Source organism: Pectinophora gossypiella, chromosome 2, assembly GCF_024362695.1.
Source record: "Pectinophora gossypiella chromosome 2, ilPecGoss1.1, whole genome shotgun sequence".
Classification (NCBI taxonomy): Eukaryota; Metazoa; Arthropoda; class Insecta; order Lepidoptera; family Gelechiidae; genus Pectinophora; species Pectinophora gossypiella.
This window is the reverse complement of record NC_065405.1, coordinates 11,809,411-11,833,470: the sequence shown is the minus strand read 5'-3', so window position 1 is coordinate 11,833,470 and position 24,060 is coordinate 11,809,411. Positions and strand designations below refer to the sequence as shown.

Here is a 24,060-nt window from a genome sequence, read left to right as displayed (position 1 = left end):
GTATATAACAAGTGAAGACTATTGTTTGATTTCTTACTAATAAAATACAATGTATGAAAGTACAACTAAGCTTTAAAAGTCATGGGAATAATTCGAACTAAACCCTGGCGCCTTTGTGCATTGGATTTATGAACTTCTACAAGAAGTTTTATTCTGTTTTTGTTCACGCATGTTAAGTTGTAAGAATAAATTTGTAGGTATGTGTGCAATAATTGCGGCTGGGTTGCATGCCTGATCCTCAATGGGAGATACACTTAACAAAGGCACACCGTTCAAGCGCGCCGCTTCGTGAGCCGAGAAAAAACTACGACAACCCTTTGGACAAGCGAAGAATTCGCGTCGACCGCAACAAGAACAAATTGAGCGCGAACTATTGTGCGGTACGATTTGCCGAGATAACTCCCGTGCGCCCGAGCCGTGGCGGATACTGCGCGGGCGCCGAGCGTCGCGGCCGCCGCCGGACGTCCGCACGCCGCGCGTTGGGTTTATACGTTCAATGACCTGTCCATTGCGGGTTACTTTCTTGTTCTTAGGTTTGAGCGGGATTAGAGATGGGTAATGTACACGTTGTAGTGGTACGCAGCCGCGGGTGAAGACTGGTGCGGTGGTGCGGGCGGGACGCGTCGCTGTTATAAGGGGGGGTCCCGGGCAGCGCGCGCTCAGTGTGCCCGAGTGTCCCGTGTTGCGTGTGCGCACTCCCGTGAGCTAACGACCACAACAACTTCGACATGCAGCTCTTATTGGCCACCTGCTTCCTGCTGTTCGCAGCCACCTTCGGCCCAGCCGCAGGTATGTGCTTATCTCTTATCAATTGCATCATTCATACATATTTTTCAGTTACATCTTGAGCGATTGCAAAATAACAGTAAAAAAAGACGAATGTATAAATTTGGTGTCAAAAAATATGTTTGTACAAAACAAAGAATATCTATGATGTTCAAAATTAGTATTCTATTTTCGAGTATAATGTATTTCTTCCCGATAATATTCAGCAGAAACTGTTTTGGAATGAACTAATTTTACAATTCGTGTCTCGCACAACGTCAAGAAGCTCTACATCTGCTAATAAGGTCAACTGTTGATATAAATTAGGAGAGTATCTTGGAGAAGAAACATCTTGGATTTGTTTTGAAACTTATCATTTTATAATATATATACATCAAAATGTGTTGGATAAGAAAATACTACATAAGACGTACAATAATTTCTGGCGAAACGCATTAAAAATACACATCCAATAAAACTTTAGAAGAGGTTTTACAATGAATGAAGATGTTTTGTACGTAACGTAATAAATGCGCTAATTATAATTATATTTGATTACGCAAGGGCGTGAGATAATATTGAACTTAGAATTAACAAAAGAAACTAACTCTGAAGAAGCGTCAACACCAACTCCTGCGCAACGATTATAATTCAAGTTTTACACGCGACAACGTCTTAACGATAAGGAATCTTATATCTATGGCTCTAAGAGGGATTATGAACGGGCAAGGAGTCAAATAGACGTGGTAAAGTGGCAGTTATGACCTACGGGTCTTCGACCTTCATTGTTCAGCTTTCATTAAAGTACAATGGCAGGTTCACCGCGCCATCAGCCCTTCTAAGCTTCTATTACTTTTTAATTCCCTGGGAATGCAATTGTACACTTCCTGTAAAGCCACGCTCGGATAAACAAAGTGACGTTCGCGTCAAAAACGACATGGCTTTCATAAAAATTGAAGGAGCCAGGGACAAAATTGGAACGACTTTGAATTTAAAATGCGAATGCCGTTAACACATACGACACAAAATTGATGCCACTTATTTAAAAGTATACTGGCTTAAAAAAGCCGGTCAAGTGCGACTCGGATTCATGCACTGAGGGTTCCGTACAAACTACCGTGCAAAGACTATTAATATTTGGCCTTTGACTTTGCCGTTGAAAAAACTATTGTACATGCATAAGTACATCGACATAGGTCGCGATTAGTTTACCAATCGCAAAAACGTATTTTTTGCTGATTTATCAATTATCCCCCTGCGAAATGTTAGAAAATAATCATTTGATTGTATGTTTGGTATTCGTTGATTTAGAAGCTTGATTTATTTACAGTTCCAAGACACCGCAACCAAAAGTATTAGATATTAATTTCAACTTGACAATTCCACGTGTTACCTAACGAGTAAAAAGCTTTTGAGAGACAGACAAATAGACGGACGGACGGACGTACAACAAAATGATCCTATAAGGCTTCCGATTGGGCACGGAACCCTAAATACGAAGTTATCACTGTCATCGTTGCAATTTCATAACTGGAAGCTAAAACCACAGAATCAAGAAACGCAACGCTTATCTTTGAATAAATAAAAATGAGCGAAACAAGTTCCCGTGTAGGTTACATGCAATAAACCGAGTTGTATTGCCTTGTAACCCGTGTAGTATCAACAAAAGGTTGTGATATTGAAGGCTAAGTCATAAAGCAGGCAGTGGTAGGCAGCTTATTTCTCTGTTGACTCAAGTGCGGCTGCGGTATGCGCCGTACTCACAAGCTACCGGGAACAATGCGACAGCCCTCTTGCTTCATGGACCTCTGTCTCAGCCCTTTTTGGTCTTGTTACGCCCGCGTTCTATGACTAAACTCGCGTTTGTCTAGTCTATCTTCTTTATAAGGGCCTGGTGGGGAATCGCTGCAATGTTCTGTTCAAGAAACGATGTTTCCTGATTTAGTACTTGCCTTTACTGTAGCAGTGGGCAAAATTGATGATGCAGACGAAAATATTTGGCCTTACATAAGCCCAAATAGATATCTCAATACATTGTTTGAAGTTTACGCGGTCATTGGCATAATTAAAACACATAAAATCCCTGATTTAACGCGAAAAAGGTATTATTTTAGGTATCTCAATTATGTAGAACTAGTTGTTCGCGTTTGAGAGTTATCTATACCTCTACAATAATTCACATAATTACTTAACATCCAACAAAAAATCTAGTAATGACTCCGGAATTGCTAACCATCAGAATCAAAGGCTCTAGCATCTTCGTTCTTGGAAACAGCTAATGACTTCAGATCACGTAACAATCTATCGGAATGCGAAATACCGGGATACGTATGAGTGTCTCATGAGACCGAGACCTACTGTGAGAATCTTTGTGTATTTACACCAATCAGAGCTAGCGATTCGTCTAATGAGGCGTATCCGTGGTTATCTGGCGGGTTATCGACAGGTCGGCAAAAACGTCGACTTCGACGGAAGTGGGTGTTGGGAAAAAAATGCACCAAGTCTAGGGGTGCGGGGGGAGGCGTAACAGGTGCATCGGGAGTGGGGTCGTCGCCCCTCGCCTAGCCGCGTGGTCAGGACATCTAGCGCTGTTACTTGCGTTTCTAGGGAATTTCTACAGGGGGTTCCTTGTGTGTCCATGCACACATGGTGCATGTTGATGCCAAGAAAATGACATTACATGTTACAAAATGTACGTAGAAAAAAGCGTCTGAGTCGATAAGTCAATATCAAACAGCAGAGGTAACACATAATAGATTGGCTTAAGACATGCTAAACACATGGGATAAGTAATGCTATCCAATAAACATTGCGTTTCCAATTACGAGTTCTGACATTCTGACCCTTTTTATACAGCAAAATCATATGCAAATCTAACGTTTCTCGAGGAATTCGATTCTCGCATACTCAATGGTAATTGTATATAGTTAAAGTGTCCTCTAGCACCCTGTATAATGATCCGCAGTCAGCGTGCAGTCGTAATACTGGTCCTAGTACCGTAAATGACGCGAGATGATGGTCGATAACATCGTGACAAAAAAACATTCGCGTTTCTGCAGTTGCTTCGACGGCACCACCACGGCATGCCAGTTCATTCGTGCTATCATCTTGAGGTATTTCCACATTTTTGTCTTACATGGTATTGTTTTCTTTGCATCACGACTAATGGGCAGGTGGACTGGCTGGTTTAGGAGATGTCATTGACGTTATGCACCTTGGAATGCATCCATTACTTTCCTCAATATCTTGTTGTATTATTATACTCTATGTTGTCACATATTGACGGCATGTGAGTGTTTGTTCATCTGTTCCTTATATTTTTATTATACTTAAAATGTGTTTCTCTATTCTGCACACTGTTTACCACGTATGTCGTAGTTGATTGAAATTTATTTTTGGGACTATGATAACACATTTTATTGGCTATATCAGTAGTAAGGGCGTCAAATAATAGTTAAGAACATGTCTGTAGCAAATAGCAATTGCCCCAATATCAACGATTACTATTCGATTCGCGGTTCCTTGAATTTCGAAATCCAATAAGAATTATCAGAAAATCAAAGTACGAGTTCCCTGACCTTATAGTTTTGGGCACAAAAACGAAAACCCAATTTAGTAGGAAATGATCGAAAACAATTATTCTCGGTAATTTACCATTAGATCATAGCAGCGGAAAAATCAATTTGTTTTTTCTTAAAAGACGCGTAAAAATTGCTTGAGGTGTAAATATGGTTGGAGTCAAGAGCTTTGACGGAGGTTATACTTACTTGTTATATAATTTATTTTCATTGTGTTCATTGGTTCATGCCGCAATTGCTCGCAACAATAACATTAGCAGGTGCCATTATTATATAATATTCATATTGACATTTGTAATTCCAAATTTATAAATATACCTAATGCAGGTGGAACTGCCATCATTGCTCTGATAAGCTGAGCTTATTATTTAAATGTGAATATCCATCGAAAGATTCGGTCCATTAGTATTTGGATGATAATATTAAGGATGTAAAAAAAATAAGAATCTAAATGGAGTTTTTAATAATTATTGCTTTTCACATGTTAATCTTCGGATTTGTACGGTGCACCATCATCTAGGTTTATTTATTGTCGGACCCCGAGTTTTTACTTTTTTTGCCGCTATAATTCAAAAGTAATGTGAGGGCAACAGGTGGCGAGGGTTGTATCGAATTACTGCGGGCAAGGGTTTAAGCGGTCCGATATGTAACCTTTAAATTGTAACTTGATATTGTCCTTGTCTGAATTCTTCTAGCATTTTATTATAACCGTTTTAATTTCAGACTTATTAGCGTTCGCTGCACAAAAGTAGTTATTTTCAAAAGCCACTTTCAAATATACCTGGATGATTTGTAGTCTGCGTTCGTCACCGTTTGAGTTGCTCGCATTGTGCGTCCTGTTTTTATTGTGCTGTCCAAAAGGCATCTTATCATTGTAACAACCTGGACATGCGGGCTCGTTAGCAATAAATTTCAATGGAATTAATAGCGTTCGCGAACATATTTTGTTTGTCTCTTTGGCGGGGCCCGGGTCGGCATCGGGTTTGATTACTAAAAATAGTCTGGTAGATGCATTCCAGGCAGGGCGGGAGGAGCGCGCCGTCCCGCGTCCTTGGGGCGTCTGCTGCGCCCGCGCCACCGCCGCCGCGCCGCGCTCGCCATTATCTCGATCCCTTTTTTGCGTTTCGATCGTTATCCGACCGCGAACAATCCGATCAGTGTTCCCACGGACGCGAGTAATCAAGAAGTTTCGATAGACACTCAAATTGCATATTTTTTACGCCACATTAACTAAGAGTAATTTGATCATCCTGTGGCCTCGGAGATTCCTTTGAGTCATCAAAGATCGCCTCGAATTGCTGTCGGATCGCCTTTGATTAAGCCGATTACTTGATAGTTCAACGATTTGGAACGTAAATCACAGTTTGGCGTTTTATCGCTGTACTTAAGGGCTTTTAAGTAAATTGTTAGCACGCTCTCGACAGCTAGGGGATATAGGTTTATGTGGGGTCTGAACTTGCGGCATGGCCGTGAAGTGTAGTGTAGGTGTAACGTAACTCGTGTTGGCGGGAGGTGCCGCGCGACTGGTTCGCGTTATGTAATGTAATGCATGCGCGCACGCACCACACGCATAACGCCGCGCTGTGCGCTCGCGCGGCCGGCGCACGGCGCACGGCGCCAGCGCAGCGGGCTGCGGTTACAGCCGACCATTATTAATTTTCTCTAGCTAATCAAGGAGGCTGCTTATTATAAACATACAAAATAATTTCTCACAATTACATTTCGCTATCAGAAAATGTAATAATGTTCATATTCTGCGTTGTTTTTTGTTCCACTCATCAAACTGATGCATGTAATACTTAGTTGTATGTACGCATAACAGTCTACTTATTAGATTTTATGTCACGCTAGCCAAAAGTTATGAACTCATAAACAGGCGTAATACGATATTTTACGTTACTAGGAACGGCACCGCCTCTTGACTTCCAATCTGGAAGGGGTAACGCCATTAAGAATTTTAATGTCTTTATAATCCTACTAAAAGTTATATTTTGTTGTGCGTTCAGAATTTATATCGCCAGATGCCTATCATAGCGCGTTCTTTGTTACAGGAAAGATATTTCTAATGCCGTATCTTCCTTTATCTTCAACATAAATAGCACTTATAGAGATCCACGACTGTTAAAAATATGGCAATGTTTGAGTCGGCGGCGTGTTCGTACCGTGGTCGGGGACCATCTCATGGCTAGATGTACTATTTTTAGACTCGTTAGTGTTTCAACTTGATGTCGACCGGTTCTGCACCCAGGTCCCGGTACCATTTACTTAATGTCTTATTTCATACAACCCGCTGAATTTGATATAAGTACATGTAGGTAGTGAACGCATTCATTGACCTTTCCGCGAGAATAAATTATTCTAATCGTATAATTAAATTGTCTGTAGAGAGTGAAAAAATATGTGTAGTTCTTATTGCATTCGAGTCAGAAATCTCCCTATTCCGTGAACTCGCTGGGGCGTGGACGTGAACTTCTTTATAATGCGAAAAAATTAAATAGAAAAAGCTCATTTTAAATAAAAAATGCTATGTAAAGGTTCTTCTAGTACATGCAATAGTTAACTTTTTATGGCACTCTTATAAATAGTTTCTAGGATTCATTTAAATAGGAAAGGGCATTCGTTCAGGTCCAACGCAAAGATTAGATTCATTCATATTAACATAAAATGAATTCTTGCCTTTGGCGTCTTCTAGTAATGTGGAAGATAGCGAAATATTAATAGTTATTACCGATATTATTGATTTTATTGATAGAGACTATTTTATATCTGATGCATCTTTTTTATTGAACACGTATTTAGGATTACTTAAAGGTAGAATAACAGGTAATTAAGTACCTAAGTATGTTTTTGTTGTCGTTTAGGGGCCTCCCTAAACGACAACAAATAGGTGCCTACCTATTATGATAATAATATGTTTTTCTTAAATCTATCGCCTTCGTCATTTCAAATCAATCGACAAATGTAATTTAGATTGTGGCAAAAGGTAACAAAAACCGGTTCTGTCAAATCTTCAGGTTAGGTAAGCGGACCCTGTGAGAAATGGGATAATGCTAGGGAGATGATGATGGTTGTGGCAAAAGGATTTGCTTATTGTTTGAGACAATTTGTAGATTATCGTAATAGACTCACAACCAAAAGATTCTTAACAACTTTTAATATATAAATGTGAAAAAGTACCTAAACTAGTAACGAATACCTTATTTGTTTTGTATGTTGTGTGCAATAAAGTACATATATTTGATTTGATTTGATTTGAATACCTTAGTCATGAACAAAGTGAATCACAACGAAAGTGAAACCATAATCATTCCATTTAGAGCCGTGAACACGTTAGATCGTAACCAAAACCCGAGTTATTTATATCCACTAAGAATAGAAGGAAGTTGCTATTATTATATGATTCGGTCAAATGCGTGGTTGTAGGAATTCTAATGAGAATAATGTTCGGATCGGTATTAATATACTGGTGTTTTACATTTATGTATGCAGGCGCCATGAAGGCACTTCCGATGGTGTTGATAGCTCGGTCGCTGATTGACTGACGATATCCGAAGCCAACACATTTACAGCCATTTATGTTTAATGAGGGACTAATCAGCTAACATTCCTCAAAAACAATATAGATGGCACTGTAAAGATTTCTATTGGAAAGGCTATTGAAGACTATAGAGAACCGGAGAGGAAATATGATTGACCACCTGATACGACACGATTCATTTATAACAAACATCATAGTAGGAAAAATTGAAGGGAAGAGAGGAAGGGGTAGACCTAGGAGAACATTTATGAAACAAATAAAAGAAAAGGTGCAGGTCGTGTCGTATCAGGAGGTGAAAGTTTTGGCGGGAAGAAGAGAGGAATGGCGATTACTCCACCGACAAGAGCGCAGCTCTTAAATAAAGAGAGAGAGAGTAAAGATTAATTTCGTTTAACCTTCTAATTTCATGGATAATAGACATGCATCTTTTATCTTTGTTTTTGGGTATAAGTAAATAATAACTCTTTTTATTACACCCAGGCACAATTATATCTTCAACCAATTATTATTCTGATCAAAAGAAGTAGCAACATAATTCTATACTTAGAACGGCATATGCCTCGCTATGTGTGTAGCCGCCTTTAAATGTATAGGTAGCATTTGTCATAGCATCACTGCATTTTTGTATTTAAATTATGCTTCCAATATTGTTACTCACAATATAAAATAAATTATTTTAAAATTACTTTACCGGATAATTGTAGAATTGAAAAATGACAATATGAATAAGGCGTAGAGCCCGCGCGCGGCGCGGTGGTGACAAATTGAATCATTCGTGACAACAGTACGGTGTCGTGACATTCGCGAACGGTTTTTGGTCATGGGGCCGTTAGCATCCGGTGGATCAGCTCCGGATATCCAGCGAGTACACTCACCCCTACCCGTGAATAGGCAGCCAGGGTTGACAACTTAGTGATCGCCAGTTCTTTTTCTAGATACTTCTGGACCTAAATATTTTGTTCGAAAATTCTTTGATCTTATATGCTTACCACATGTAGCTGCTTTAAGTCAACAAATATCAAACTCATTTAAGTTCGTATTTACAACACCAACTTGATGATTGACTAATCTGTAAGAATACTTTGAATTGCGTCTACTAGACTTCGATTTTTAGAAAAGTACACGTGACAGAGATGCAAATGTTAAGATGGATGTGTGGTGTGACCAGAATGGACAATATTAGGAACGAATATACGTATAAGAGGAAGTCTGAAAGTTGAGTTGGTTAGTGAGAAATTGAGGAGCAACAGGTTAGCATGGTATGGGTATGTGATGAGGAAGGATGAAAGGCATATAACGAGGAAAGTTATGAGTATGAATGTGGATGGATATAGGGGTAGGGGACAACCCAAGAAAGTGTGGATGGGTTTTGTACAGAAGGATATGTGTGTGAAAGTTGTGAATGCTGAGATGACGACTGACAGAAATGAATGGAAGAGAAATGCATGTTGTGTCGACCCCACCTAGAGGATATAGGATGGTGGATATAGGAGAGGATATAGGAGGATAAGGGCAGGAGGATGATTTTTAGCTTTATATTCTCCTTTTATTCAACTGAACAAAGTTAACCCAAACGTCAAAGTTCCAACCCCAGTCAACTACAAATAAGTCGTGGCAGGTATATTGTCAGTCGACGATGAATCGTTTCAATTCTGTTATGACCTTTCGAGTGTAATGGAAGTTATTATAATTTTAAAAGATGTAAATCTACTATTATAGTACAGAGATCGATTAAATTCAACCAACGCCGTTTATCCGGACATCCTGGCGCTTACACGGGTCATTCAACTTAAACAAATCACTATTATAGGTATCCGAACGATCAAAAGTTACTGTTTGTGTTTAAGTTTACGCGTTAAAACATCAGCAGGTAACAGATAAAATTTTAACAACATCCGATCCGACTTTACTACAAATTGAAATTTCTCAAGTATATCCAGATCAAATGAGCATTCAAAGCAACACGAATCGCGGAAGCGTCTATAAAAAATAAATTGTAACATCTTACGGGCTGAGAACATGGTGTAAAGTGTACTACGAGACGAAAGCTTTCACAAAAGAGTGTTAATTGACAGACGTCTGCCAACCCTGGGCAGTACGTGGTCTGTCGATGCGATGATGCGCAATCAGTATGCGGCGCGCACGCATGACTCAGGCGATGTGACTTGCGTGCGCGTCGCTCATTGTCTACCGCCCGACCAACGCCCGCTCGCACCGCCAAGATGACATACAAAACCCTAATCACAACTTTTAAAAGTGTTGATTGGCTATACACTGAAGGAATGCTTTTCTATGTCCAAGGCATGTAGGACGGTTGGAAGTACCATTTCTGCAGCATACATTAATAGCGCGTTCCAGTCCAGCTTTTGTGATTGCCTATCTTCATAAACAATTTAATGTATGTTTATATTTTACAGCTTGCGTCTTAATAGCGTATTCTTGTGTCGTAACGTCAGTCTCAATTATACTTTAGGGGATAATAGAATTCCCAATAAATCAATATTTATTGCTTGTGTTTTGCCTCGAGTGCTTGTTCTTCATTTTGAGTCTGCGATTCCCATAGGACTCGGTGTTCTTGTCAATACATTTCCATTTCAAGATAGAATGTCGCAAGATAAATTGTCGTAGCTATTAAACAAGACTACGGCATTCGTCTGTGAAAAGATCGTATAAAAGGTAAAAGCGAAGTACGCGAGTAAAGCGCGACATCGTTTATGCATGAGGCTGCATTATGCATGGATTCCAATCGGGGGTTCAGTCTCTAATAGCCGAGTAAAGCCCAGTTGAGCGCAGTACATTCAACAGCATCTTAACGATGTACCCGTGCACAATTGCTTGTCTCGAGTTGTAGAAAAGCAATAACGCTTCTAAAGGGTACATGTTCTGCTTGTTCACTGCCATCTACAAGCCACTCTTTAAGATCCGAGTAAGACCTTAAACACGTTCGAGCACTAAAACGCATGTTTACACATGCCGGTAACAGTCAAGTATTTCCGACAACGTGAAGTATTCGACAGCGACGTTTAAATATGCGTTTAGTGTTTCCATTAGAGAGACGTTGACATTCTAATTGGCCGTAAATTCTTTCTAATCTCTGACGGTGTGCTCGGAAGGTGAACTGTCTATCAATCTGTAAACCAATTAATGAGTCTACAACGAGTATGCAAATCAAATCTTCGCTGTTAATTTCCGCGGAGGATCGTTTCCACCGGCGTTCGACACGCCACAGGATGCATTTAATTACGGTATATTAATCGCCTACTCGACGGTTATTAATAAAGCTTGTTTAGGTTCGAAGACCTGAGGGTAATCGTTGCGTCTTTAGAGAATAGATACTGTTGTTAATCTCTTCAAGGCATGATTTGAAGCAAAACGACTCGTTAATTGTATATATACTTTTGACAAGTTTAGTTGACAGGTATGTACGCTAGTATAAGTGGTTCCGGATTTTATAGGTGCTACATCTTTATAATGCTTTTTAAAGTAAATGACGTTGCATTTCCTATCGAACTCGACAATCATGATGAAATGACCGATAATCCGAGCGCAGTGTTATTCACATTGCATCATTATATTTTACTTTATTTATGATCATTAATCACGAAACGACTACTATATTACACAGCGTTTTCGTAACAGTGTTTACAAAGGAATTGTCAATGGGTATTTCTGTTGAATCGATTTTTAAATCGTCCATTTAGGTAGCAAAGGTAATAAAGTTTTGCGGTAGACCGCTACAAGAGTCAGGCAATGAATTTAATTAAGCACTGGGGCTAACCGCAACGCACTTACGACCAATATGTTCCACATTACAATACGAGGTTACCGAGGTACGCACCACGCAAACAATATTGAGAACGAGTGAATTTTATGCAAATAAATTCTACTTCTCAATGGAAGAAACAGTTAAAATTATTTACTGTGCTGTGGAATGGTATTCGTGTCATTTGAAAATGTACTTTTAAAAATACACAAACTAAACTCAAAAAAGCACCTTCATAAACGACTATGATCCCTAATAGCATGGGCATAGGTACAATCAATGGGTACAAAAGACAACTAGCAGCAACTTTTGATACGAAACAAACCTAAGAATTAAGTTTGTGTTGAAATAAGAATACCATTATACTTAAGCGTTCATATAACATTTCCGAAGAATTTATTTATTTATTTATATTTGGGTAACCAACAGCTACAAAACAATATATACAATTTAATAAGTCTTAAGCTATGTCATTGAGCCAATAATAGGTTACCACGAATTACTTGAGCAGATAGTTAATGAAGAATATTGATAAGATAATGTTGAATGATTTTAAACTAAAGATAATCATCCAAATGTCAATGCAAATGGGACAAGAGTGAGATAAGATTGTTGTGCAACGCAACGAGCGGAGGCGTCGCTCTTGTATCAAGCAAGATGAATGGCGGAGGGACGCCGCTCTCGGGGTCATATTAATTCTGTGACAACATTCATTGTCACACGTCCCTCCCACCAATGCCTGTCGTAACCACACTGAATATTATAATGCCGAATTCCTTTGCCCTCCAGAATACTCGACATTATAAAACTTTAAGAATGCCAGTGTTTTCCAAAAAGTAATATAAGTCTTTACACAGAGTGTATTTTATTTTATTGTCGTGCATCATGTATTCCTTGACCGTCCTCCCGTCTTCAAACAAAGACGTCAAAAGCGACGTAAAATGACGTCTAAGTGAGCTGCAAAGTGCAAGGAAACATCGTAAATGCTAATAAACACTGTAAACGTTGTCATTTCTCTCTTTAAACAGCTCTTCACGTCATGTCAATGAACGCTTCGTTTTCGAAATTGCGATTGAAAACTTCGCACTAAATTTTGTTTGTCCAAGATATCTGGTTTGCACTGGTTACTATAAAGTTGATGCCCAGTACAGTTAGAAGTATAACTTGTTCATTCATTTAATTTAATTTCTAAAACAGTTATGCTAAACCAGTATATTTGTAATATATTAACATTATCAATCAATGTTTCTTTTTTTGTTGCAGCCCAGAGGATAACCACCATACAGCTCGATGGCGTACAATACTTCATCTCAAGGATGAATCCCTACAGCCCGGAGCTCAACTACTTCCTAGCCTACCAATACTGCAGGTAAGATATAGTTTCCATTATTGAGAAATGGCGAATTGCGGGTTACCGTTACTTGCCTATACATTTGTCTCCAGAAACAAGGAGTCAGCGGGATCCCGTTACAGATATCGAGCACCAATCGCCGCAGGCAATAATCACGGCTCAGCAAATCTATGGTTTCCATTTCTCACGGGATAGTCAGCAGATATAATAGTTGCAACGTGACTCGCAATCCCTATCTGTCGTGTCGTATCGGTCCTGTTCCTGCCGTAACTAACTTCAGCGGGCGTTAACAAGCGTGGGTACTTAGCCGCTTAGGTACCAATGTTCGCCCTGAACGCTTCGCAACAAGGAAGTGCAGGGACATTTGCATTCCCGTTAAAGGTTCTGGGAAAACTCGAGAACAATATCGGCACCTCGCTCAGACACTTCCGCGAGCCGTTCCCGACGTTTAACACCCACATGCCATAGCACGGAGATTTGTAGGTAATCCGTGTCCACGCATTGACGTCCTGTGAATGGCTAAATGACCGCGTGTACTTCAGGCTTTTGTTTAGTACAAAACCACGAGAAGAATAATAGGCCATTTTACTGCACAGCGGCAGTTTCCATTTGACAGCGAATTTGAAAATGTAGCAAAATAGGAGGAGCACAATCATATTATAAATTCTTCAATGAGCAAAATCCGCTATTCAATTACCTACTGAAAGATACCGTACCTATTCATTCCGTGATCCAAATCAGACCACGTGCATTGTAATGAAAGGTCAGTAGCCTTGTTGGTCGGTCACGATGTCCTTCCTTCGCGTCAGTCACGACCTATTTATTCTTAACGACTCTGGGAATACAATTCGTGACATTTTAGAGTGGCCGTCGTTTATGGGTATCGCCACAAACTGAAGAAGCAATCGATTAAGGTCACGTCTCATAAGGAGGGCGATATCAAATGATATGAAAATTGAGGTAAAAACTGATGCAAATTCGTCATCCGAGTTGACTTGCGTATCGAGGCGTGTCGAGCGAGATGAAATGTGGTGTCACCATTGCAGCAGCGGGACTGGGACCCGTGGATAATTTACAAACTGCTCCGCCGCGTTACGGTCCCTCAGATCGCGACAGTAAAAAGGAGTTAACGGTACAAACGCGACGAGGATACCCGACAGCCATTTGCGATTTTTTTATCACATTATCACAGCATTACGAGCAAAAAATAACCAATTGATACGGCCGTGATTAAAAAATATGACCCGATATGGAAACCGGAAAATACTGTTCATTTAATGTCAAGCTTTTTGAGTGGAATGTCATGTGTTCATTATTTTATATTGAAGCTTCCGTAAAGAAGCAAGGTGCGGTTATAAATTTTGTTTTAAGTTAACTCACTTAAAACTGTATAGCTTAATGCGATGCGATGGTAACTTTAACAAAAAATCCCCAAGCCGGTAGGCATGTCATGGCGTCAAAGAACGACGAAGAAGGTACAATGCTACCGAACGGGTGCAGACATTCATGATGAATGCAAGTACTGTATAATTTATGATGTTTTAATTCATCGTAAAAACATCGGAACGTGTTTCGTTTCGTAATGCAATAACGTACCACACGGAAGGCCAGGAAAACAGTAAGGGCTCTGTGTCAATCAACGCCACTCATTATTAACGTCGCATTTGAGGCAAGTTAATGTAATGGCAGCCTTTTAGAGTTGAAGGGAATCCGGCAACATTGCGACTACTTTGTTGAAAATTTGCTTTCTTCCGATACGGTCAGTCAGAATGAATATTACATAGACGTCACCATACGGAATCCAATCAAGTTATAAAACATTATAACATACTCGTATAACTGAACACGTTGATCGGCGATTATGAGATGCCGCCAGGGGATTTTAATCTCTTAGAGTTTTCTGAACTTGGACTTGGAATGTAGTCCCGTCGGTGCAAGGCCAAGGCTGTCTTTAGCGAATAAATTGCCTCGCACTGAACAGGATCCGCGATGCTCTCCCGTCGTACCGGCTAATAGCTGAATATGCTTACTTACCTAGAATAGTTATTTCGCTAAGTCTCATTTATGGATCCGGTATGACGAGCTACTGATTGTATATTATTAGGTATTTTTATTTGTCTACTATCGGCCACGGTTCACTGTATGCAATTAATAGTTGTTTGTCACCTATTTCTTTGAGTGTATCTTATAAATATATTTTCATATTCAAAAATAAAGTTTAATATGTATTGCTGTATGTGTACCTAAATAAATAAATAAATATTTGTTTGGTTGTTCATTTCAAATAGCTGTAGTTTATACATAACATAAATATAGTAGATCTCATTTAGCGTTCTCACGATCGTATAATACCGTCTTCCTGATAACTTATCCATTATTATTCAATCTTTAATGATAATTTTCACTGTGTTTTCTTCTGACTCTATAATTACTAAGGGATGTTAGAACTTACATTCTTGCCATTGTGATTTCAGATCATTAGGATTGCAGTTAGCGTCTTTTGAGACGAAGGAAAAGGCGGATTCAATCACGACATACCTCACTAATGCAGGTAAGAATCTCTGCTTCCCTTCTTGTACATTATTTTCTGTCTAGTTACTCAACAGCATTCCTACAGACGCTTGCTTATTGCAATTTCAAATATGAAATAACAAGACATGTTTTCGGAGTTACTATCAGCGTCGTAATGTTCCAGTATGACATATTATTTCTTTTATTATGCTGCAAGTAGATTTTACAACTTAACACATATTTGTTATTTCACTATTCGCTTTTTGTGTATCACTTACGCTTAAGTTACAGTTGACTTGAATTTCCGTTTTCTTAGTTCCTTTTTGTGAAATTGTTGTTTCGATTACTTTTCAGGCTACAACAAGTATGATTTCTGGACGTCGGGTAATAATTTGGGCACAGATATGTATCTCTGGATGAGCACAGGGTTGCCCTTCAATGCCACTTTCAACTACATGCGGCGTATGGCTATGGACGCTCCGAGCCAGCCAACTGACGACAGCATGGACCCTCTTGACGTACCTCAAGGAAGCACCGCCCCTCAACGCACAGCTAGGCATGGGTACGTACTCTTACGATGATCTATTTTTTTCTACCATTGTTTCTCCGTTACTGAATGTAGATCTATTACTAATGGTTAATTATTATTTTATTGCCTTTTGCCGTCTTTAAGCTTTGTCTTTTCTTGCGATAAGTAGTCATAGTCATGTGAAAAGATTTATTATTCTTGTTTTTCTGACTCAGTATCAATTACATATTGTGATTGACATGTTTATTGTAAGGCATTATCCTCATACTGCATTGTTATTGGATGGGAAAACAATAATTCCATGATTAAAGATCTAAGATATTGAGTTAGTTAAAGCCCGTCAGGTCATACAGGGGTGATTGTGCTTTCCCATGACCATTTAGTGGCAATGTGTGAATTCTGTTGAAACTTTGACATAAGGTATTATTTCCTAGTGGATAAGGAGTTTGATTGTAGGAATGTATTTTTTATCATGAGAAAGCAATTTCTTTGCTTCTCCATTGGAACGTGCATTATATCCAGAAAATTACTGAGCACTTGTAAGATTTTCCCACGATGCACTTCGCTGATTACGATTAACTCGTCGCCATAAAAGGCTTACTGTCATCAACCCATCATAAGATTGCATAACGGGTTCAGAGGCATTCAATTTGTTGATTGCCTGTTTGGACTTACAATCACAGATGCACTATTGCGGTTTCTGCATCAACCGTTTCAAGAAGTTTAAGTTAGGACCACAGGGAGGCTACAAAAGATATTTTTGGTGAATCACCAAAATCAAATATTTTGATTCAAATCATCGTGGCCCATAATAATGAATTCCTTTTTTTGACAGTTTTTTTTGGAGGAGAAGATGAATATACTTAATTACGTAATGTCAAACTGCAGAATTGCTGTTTGTAAACAGTTATTGCATAGAAACTAGTCTGTATTCCAGGACGGAGCACGTCATGACGAACGGGTGCGTGGCCCTCAAGGCACCGACCTTCCACTGGGAGCCGCAGCACTGCGGGGAGATCAAGGACTTCATCTGCGAGCAGACGCGCTGCTACTACTACAACTACGGCTCCATCCCGGTCTCCTCTGCGCAGGGGTAATGCCAGGTGAGATGCCAGCCGTCTCCGGAGGCCCGCTCCCCGGCTAGCCGCGCGCAAGCCCCACTCTACCTTCCAAGGAATCTTTCAAGTCCTCAAACTACTTCAGGACTTCATCATACGCTAGTAGTATTAGTTGCCAAGTAGTAAATGTGCTAACACTGACTTAGTCAAATGTGATTCATGTAGTCTACGAGTTGTCTGAGATCATTGTGTTCAAAGCGCGCGGGCCCGCGGGATTAGGCCTCTGCGCCAACCCAACCACCAAACAAGAGCCCTACACCCAGATTACATAGTTTCGGCCATTAAAATTGGTTTCACGTATTACAAAGTAACATTCCTTTCAAAATTAATGACAACCATTTGGTGGGTGGGTGAAGGGGGCTTTGCTTGGTATCTCTAGCGATACTTGTTACGCTACATGTTTGTTGATTTCTAACTAACTTTAATTTATATTTTGTTACTTAACCTGACTAAAATCGCCAGTCACGGCAAGTGACGACCATTTTAGTCAGCTCGCAAGCGGCTCTCTAACGTGAGGGTCGTGTCTCGTGCCGGCAGGAAGCCGTTGTCGCTGACGACCACGACGACGGCGCACCCGCTCACGTCGTCGTCGCCGCCGCCACCGCGCTCCGAGCACCTGCCCACACACTTCACCCTCAACGACCTCATCGGCAAGCTGCGCCCCTCCTCGCTCGACGGCCTCCAGTCCCCACACCTCAAGACTAACGCGTTGCTGAAGTCACCCCCGCAGATCGACTCACACTATTCCAGAGCGTCAGATGCGCACTCGCACGACCACGAGCAGGAGCAGAAGGAGGAGCCGACCCAGGGTCCGTACGAGGAGGACGACGGCATGGTCGGCGACGACCCGGCGGCCTACCTGTCGCAGGAAGCGCGCGATGCGCCGGCCGCGGACGAGGCGCCGCCGTCTACCGCCGAGCCGCCCGCCACCGAGCACTCCGTCCACGCCAGCGGCATGCTGGCGCCCCCCGCCTACTAGCGACCGGCTCGGCGGGACTAGCTTCACTCTTCATGACAATTAGCATTTTTTCTACCAAAAGTATTACTTATTTCATTAGGGACAAGCTTTTCGAGAAGCGAATAGAAGAGGGGTATAGATGTTGAGGGTGTTATAAGACTTGATTTTATCTATATCTGTAAATGAGATTTCTACAATCCTAAAGCGTCAAGCTTAGTGATCAATCTTCGACTGGGGACTAAGGTTTTTATGGGGCAATATAACTCGTGAAGGTGCTGGCGACTCGCTATATGCGACTTGCCTCCGTCTTCGAATATCGTTGAATGAATATCACAAAATGAGTATTCCACGAATATAGGTACCTAACTTCGCTAAGTATAAGTATGTAGGTGTGTCAGATCTCCGGTATTTTCATTTAAACCGTAAAGTGTATTAATTTAATTTAAGAAAATTAAGGCCGTACGAAAATATTTGGACATATCAATCGAAATAGTGGTATATAAGATAGTGTTTATATACGTGACGTACCTAGTTAAGTATAGTAAGTTGAGACTCAAGAATTTAAAGAATAGTGATGTAGCGAAGTTAATAAAGTTTAAACTTTATAAGAAACGTTTGTTTCATTTCAAAAATCAATAAAGGCGTCTATACTAATAGATTAGTAATCCAATAAACATGTATGTAAATAATCGTACAAATGTAGACATTAAAATATAGTAACATGACGTCAGCAACTCATGAATGAAACTCGATTCAGTTGCTTAACCCAAGCATTTCGCCGTTTCCATCATGATGGCTATTTGTATGTCAATAAACTAACCTGTGAACACACGGCTTATCATACTTATCCATCGTTGTCTATCATACCAAGCATAACGTAAGTTATATTCTGCAGAGTATTTTATAGATCTAACAAACCAATACCGCAAATGGCGTGAGTAGTGTTTGTCTTTCTTAAATCTTGAGACTTACCAGCCGTTGATAACGCCTTCCACGTTGAGCATGGGAATGATCTTGAAGACGTACTTGGCCCGGAGAGCGGCGGCGGCTGGCGAGTCACCAAGCAGACACCCAAGCGTGCCGTCCATTACCCACGACGCGTTGCTTTCTCCCGGGTGCACCCTTGCCGTCAGAAATATGATGTCTCGGTCCTGGAATATAGCATGACAGGAACGGCATTTTTAATTTTAATTTGACGCTAGTTTTTATGGTTTAATAAAATAAAGAGGAGATGTCGAATTAGTTTGCAATAAAGCCTTTGATTACGAATATCGAAGATCAGGGTTATCCTACGAACTCCGTACTATATTTCCTGAATGGATTTATGTGAAAAGTAATATACTTTTACTTATGATGCTCCAGGAAATGGAGCATCACTTCATCACTATTCTGTTAGTGCAGTCAGCAGTTCCTTGGAATTCCACATAATAGAGGTGAAATATCTAAATAATCATGAACAGAATAGCAGAATCAAGTAAATGCCAGTTCTTACCACGATAGGATTGGTGGGAGTATCTTCAGCGGAGATAGTGAGGAGTGGGATTTCGTTGCTGTTGAGGGAGTAGCAGAGAGGCTCCGCGCGGAGGTAGGCTCCGGGCGGCATTTGCAGGCTCCATTGCCAGATGCGGGTCTGAAAACGAGTACATTGGATTCATGTTAGCTATGTTTATACCAGGATTCTGATGAAGATATGATTCTACAGTCAATGGAATTAAATTAACTTTTCATTAAGTAAAAGGTTTCTTATGTGCTTGTCAAGTAAGTAAGTAGTCGCTACTTGGTAGGCAATTAGTAGGTATTTTATGATCTATGGCAAAACAATATTCTTAAACTGTAACAGTCCTTTGATTTATAAGGTATATTTACAGGAATATCCTTTATATCCTTTGATTTATTTCCTATTTATATCCTTTATATTTTATATCCTTTGATTTATAAGGAATATTTAAATTCCTAATCCTTACTTCGCAGCAAAGTTCTTACTTATATGTTTATTTGCAGATTTCGATCTGGGTGGTTAAAAAGGCCACATAGAAGCAATTCACCTAAAAAGCAATGTCAAGAAGTATCAAATTGCAAAATTCGTTTTTAGATGAATTGCTTTGATGTGTCGTTTTTAACTCCCCTGTTGTTTGTTTCGTTCGTTCATTTCGTATAATTGGATGAACTCGTGGTTTCAGTTTATCCATTGCTGCTTGACATACTATAGCTGAGCTTAGTGTTGGGACTCTTGGGACCGCCGCATTACTAGAGCAATTGGTTTTATTACAGTTGTATGTATGTATTTTTAATTGTAAAATTGTAATTTCTTTGCTTAATTAATATGTCAAATAGCAATGGATACTCGTATTTTGCAAAAACACACTGAATGCTTTGCTTGTAACAAATTTTGCACTACATTTATGATAAATAAATAAATCTTGGTAAAGTTACTTACCATCATCATGGAATAAGTGAAGGGGAAGTGATAGGCGAGGTAGCAGACATCATTGGAGTGTGGGAACTCAATGTTGAACGTGACGGTCAGGTAACACTTGTTGTGATTCTTCAGGTTCGCGTAATGGTAGCTGTTGCGATAGTAGCAGATGTCTGAGCCTGCGCGCACCCAGCCTGAAACCATAACATGTCTTGAGTATAGCTCACGAGTGCATTCCAGTGAGTGATACATTCATTGCAATATGAACAAGTACCCACACCTCACCGAGCTTTCTGTTAAGCGTGATAGGTGAGCCGTATCATCGTCTGTAACGGTCGAGCCGACTCGAGCCAACTGTGTTAGTGGAAACTGCATTTAAGATAATAAATAACTCGTTGGTGCAAGTTTGAACCGGCGCTATCCACTTGAGAAGCAAGCCGGTGAACCATAGGATCTCAGGGACTCTACATAGTACAGCCAGAGACGATCCAGCATCGGCAGATTTGGAAACGCATAATTAAGAAGGTTGACCCTTTTTTATTTATCTTCTTATTAGCTTCATGCCATAATTGTATTTTAGACAGTGAGAGCCATCTAAGGTAAATTTTAATATCGTTAAAATTTTCTATATATTATTTAGACAAAATGTGTATAATCTAAGTTGTGGTTATCGGTGTTTGTTTCACAATTGCTTATCATCATCATCATCATTGTCCACAAAAAATAAAGAAACAAAACTGACCCCAAGAAGACTAAGTTTGTGGGAATGAGTAAGGAAGAGAGTGATGTACTTAATTTACAATTCTTCATATTGATGATAAGATGCCATATCTTTTAGATTTGAGATTGTAGGAAATTTTGTTCAAGCTTTCGCTTATAATTATAAAATATTACGTCTCTCGATGATGCAAGATATAAATAAGTTCTTTATGAATAGTCGTAACTTCATTTACGTATTATTTGCGTTTGTTGGTCATACCTGGTTTTCCCATAACGGCTTCCTTGACAGAATACAACACGGGCTTCATGCCAAAGTTGAACTGGCTGTCAGACTTTTCACAATTGACGATGTTGAAGATATAGGGGCGCCCCTGCTGCATGTTGCGGACCTCGAAGTAGAACCACTGGTGTCTCTTGTTTGAGTTTACGTCTGGCATAAGGATCAACTCGTATTCTCTCGGACCTACCTGAAGTTAGGACTTATTTATAATTAAAAGAAAGTAGTACCCCCTCCGGTTGATTGAGGGGAGGCCTGTGCCCAGCAGTGGGAAGTATAAAGGCAGTTTATATATATATATATAAGCTACACATCTTTTCTTATCTATGAAAGTCGTGTGTTTGCTTTGTGTGTTTGATGGCAACTATACTTTAATAAGTATAGGTCAAACGCTAATGCGTTTTAAGAAGATTTATCTGTATAGAATTTGCCAGCTAAGCGATTTAACAACAAATTAGAATACTTCAATATATTTTGAAAATTAAAAAGTGGGAGGCCTCTCAAAATCGAAGGGTTTATTGGCTGTTAACGATTTCTATAAAACAGTAGATGTTGAATTGTTGTTAAATTGATACTACTGGGCGATTAATTTGCATCCATTTTGTCTTAACGCTTAATAAGCTTTAATTAATTTTAGTACCTGAATAGCTTTCCTGAGATTTCCGGATTCAAATCTTGATTCAAAACTTAGTCTGGGTGAAAATGTATTTAGTTTCGCAACTTCTTGTTCATCGTTATTTCCAAGAAATAGACTTTCAGAACTGAAACTATGGATAAAATTATTATGATAGCATATCTAAAGAAAATTAGATCAAAATATAGTTATTTTAAAATACATTTTACCTCTTTTGTGAAGTTTCATTAGAGTTGGGTGTGCTACAGAGTTGATCTAAATCATAAACAACTTCATTCATGTATGCTTCTGGATTTATTGCTCTGTCTACGCAGGATAGTAGTTTGTTTCTGAAAGCAAAGTGATGGTAAGTAATATATTGATTTTGTTACTTTAGGATACATACCGTTTTCGTTTTTAGGCAATTTGATTGGATCAGTTTGAAAATTACAGATAATATTTGGGTCATTAATAGCTCAGACGATATCTTCAATCCGCAGTGGCACAACAAAAATTCGTGCTTCTTATACTGTTTGGATAATGAGGACAGATCAAAGTGCCCACTAAATACAAGTGTAGGCATAGGGTATGGTCACGAGCACTAATATGTATACAACTTTGCAACCATGTCACATTCACTTTTTTGTCAAATTAAACCGTAAGCCTCATTAAATGTCAAATATGATAGTGCGACAGGGTTCTATAGTGGATACATGTACCCATAATATCATGATATTGCTCATGACTGTACCTAGTCATGACCTAGTCAGATTTTTTTTTCCGTGTGGGTTTTGAGATCAATGACCGACCTTATCAACCTGGCGTCTGTTTATTACCAATTTGTTTTTTGTGTATTTACCTGCAAGCGATTCTTTCCATCTTATTCAGAGGTTCGGGATGGTTGTGACTTTTCCCACCGTTCATATCTGGGTAGGCAACTTTTACAAACGAAATTATACTCCTTACTCTTGAGGATATTGTACAATACACGGATGAAAACGAGCTATACTTAGATATGTCTTTGTGAATTTTCAAAGAAGAACTGGATGTTGTTGCTGGAACATAAAATATTTCAAACTAAGTCGGTGAAAATAATACCTTGATTAGAAAACTTTTTGATGCTCTCAGAATTTTTATACATTTTGGGTATTTGCGAGATAATACTTACAGGCGCTTTCGTGAATTTTGTAGCCTCCTTGCATAGAAGGCGATTGAGCTGGACCACTGCCCATGACATTCTCATAATCGGTGTTCCCCAAAACGGCAGTAAGTGATAAATTGTGTGGATTTGAAAGCCTGTTCCCTGATTGATTACAAAGGAAATCTTCAAGAATTGAGCCTCTGGAGTTGGATCGGCTCTTCACCAGTCTTATTTGCTTATTGTAAGAGCCAAACTCTTTAAAGAATATGAAATATCTGTAAAAGTATTTTGTTAGTTTGGTATAGTTCTATACAAACTACAAAAAATCAATGAGTATTTCGTTTCCGTACATACTTTTTTAAGTCTTCTAAATCTCTCTCGTTGGGGTTAATCCATAATGAACTCTGTATACTATCTGCTTTTAATAAAACCTTTTCTACTTCATCACTGGTATCCTGTTTAAGATCAGGATCATCTAAATCATAATCTGGGTACTCATCAATAGCTTCGAATTCAGCTTCTGGACTGTCATCGTCCAAATCAGAGTTAACAGTCTTAGAATCGGAATTTGCTGCATCTTCTTCGTCCTCGTGGTAAGGCCACATAGTGTTTGTGCCTGTAAGAGAAAAAAAAAAACTTTTAAAAACTTATTTTCGATCAAAACTGCCGTTTCCCAACTGATGGCTTAAATTTTTCGTAACTCATCCTTCAGACGGGATACACTTCACGTTGCTCCACATTTTATAGCAGTTTATCACGAATTTTAGCTGTACAGTATGGAG

General features: G+C 39.5%; 2 protein-coding genes across 7 annotated transcripts in view; one reads left to right on the top strand and one right to left on the bottom strand.

Moving 5' to 3' along the window:
* LOC126373269 (cytosolic carboxypeptidase 1-like) overlaps nt 1-24,060 on the bottom strand; it is an 86,468-nt gene that overhangs the window by 32,287 nt on the left and 30,121 nt on the right. For both annotated transcript variants that reach the window (XM_050019335.1, XM_050019344.1), the window contains exons 11-19: nt 23,633-23,894; nt 23,306-23,553; nt 22,997-23,192; nt 22,368-22,487; nt 22,165-22,291; nt 21,507-21,714; nt 20,549-20,721; nt 19,604-19,741; nt 19,084-19,262 (exon numbers count right to left, since the gene is read on the bottom strand). In XM_050019335.1, the coding sequence (XP_049875292.1) occupies nt 19,084-19,262; nt 19,604-19,741; nt 20,549-20,721; nt 21,507-21,714; nt 22,165-22,291; nt 22,368-22,487; nt 22,997-23,192; nt 23,306-23,553; nt 23,633-23,894 (1,651 nt within the window). The remainder of the gene's footprint in view (nt 1-19,083; nt 19,263-19,603; nt 19,742-20,548; nt 20,722-21,506; nt 21,715-22,164; nt 22,292-22,367; nt 22,488-22,996; nt 23,193-23,305; nt 23,554-23,632; nt 23,895-24,060) is intronic.
* Nucleotides 503-18,723, top strand: LOC126373354 (uncharacterized). 5 transcript variants are annotated; one of them, XM_050019500.1, is made up of 6 exons: nt 503-789; nt 12,908-13,013; nt 15,470-15,546; nt 15,861-16,068; nt 16,961-17,128; nt 17,691-18,723. In XM_050019500.1, the coding sequence occupies exons 1-6, from the start codon at nt 729-731 to the stop codon at nt 18,130-18,132; spliced, it is 1,062 nt and encodes a 353-aa protein (XP_049875457.1). In that variant the 5' UTR covers nt 503-728; the 3' UTR covers nt 18,133-18,723. The 5 variants fall into 5 exon arrangements, with proteins under 5 accessions (XP_049875457.1, XP_049875482.1, XP_049875465.1 ...); XM_050019525.1 differs by having other exon boundaries at nt 627-789; nt 16,961-17,138; nt 17,691-17,829; XM_050019508.1 differs by having other exon boundaries at nt 634-789; nt 16,973-17,128.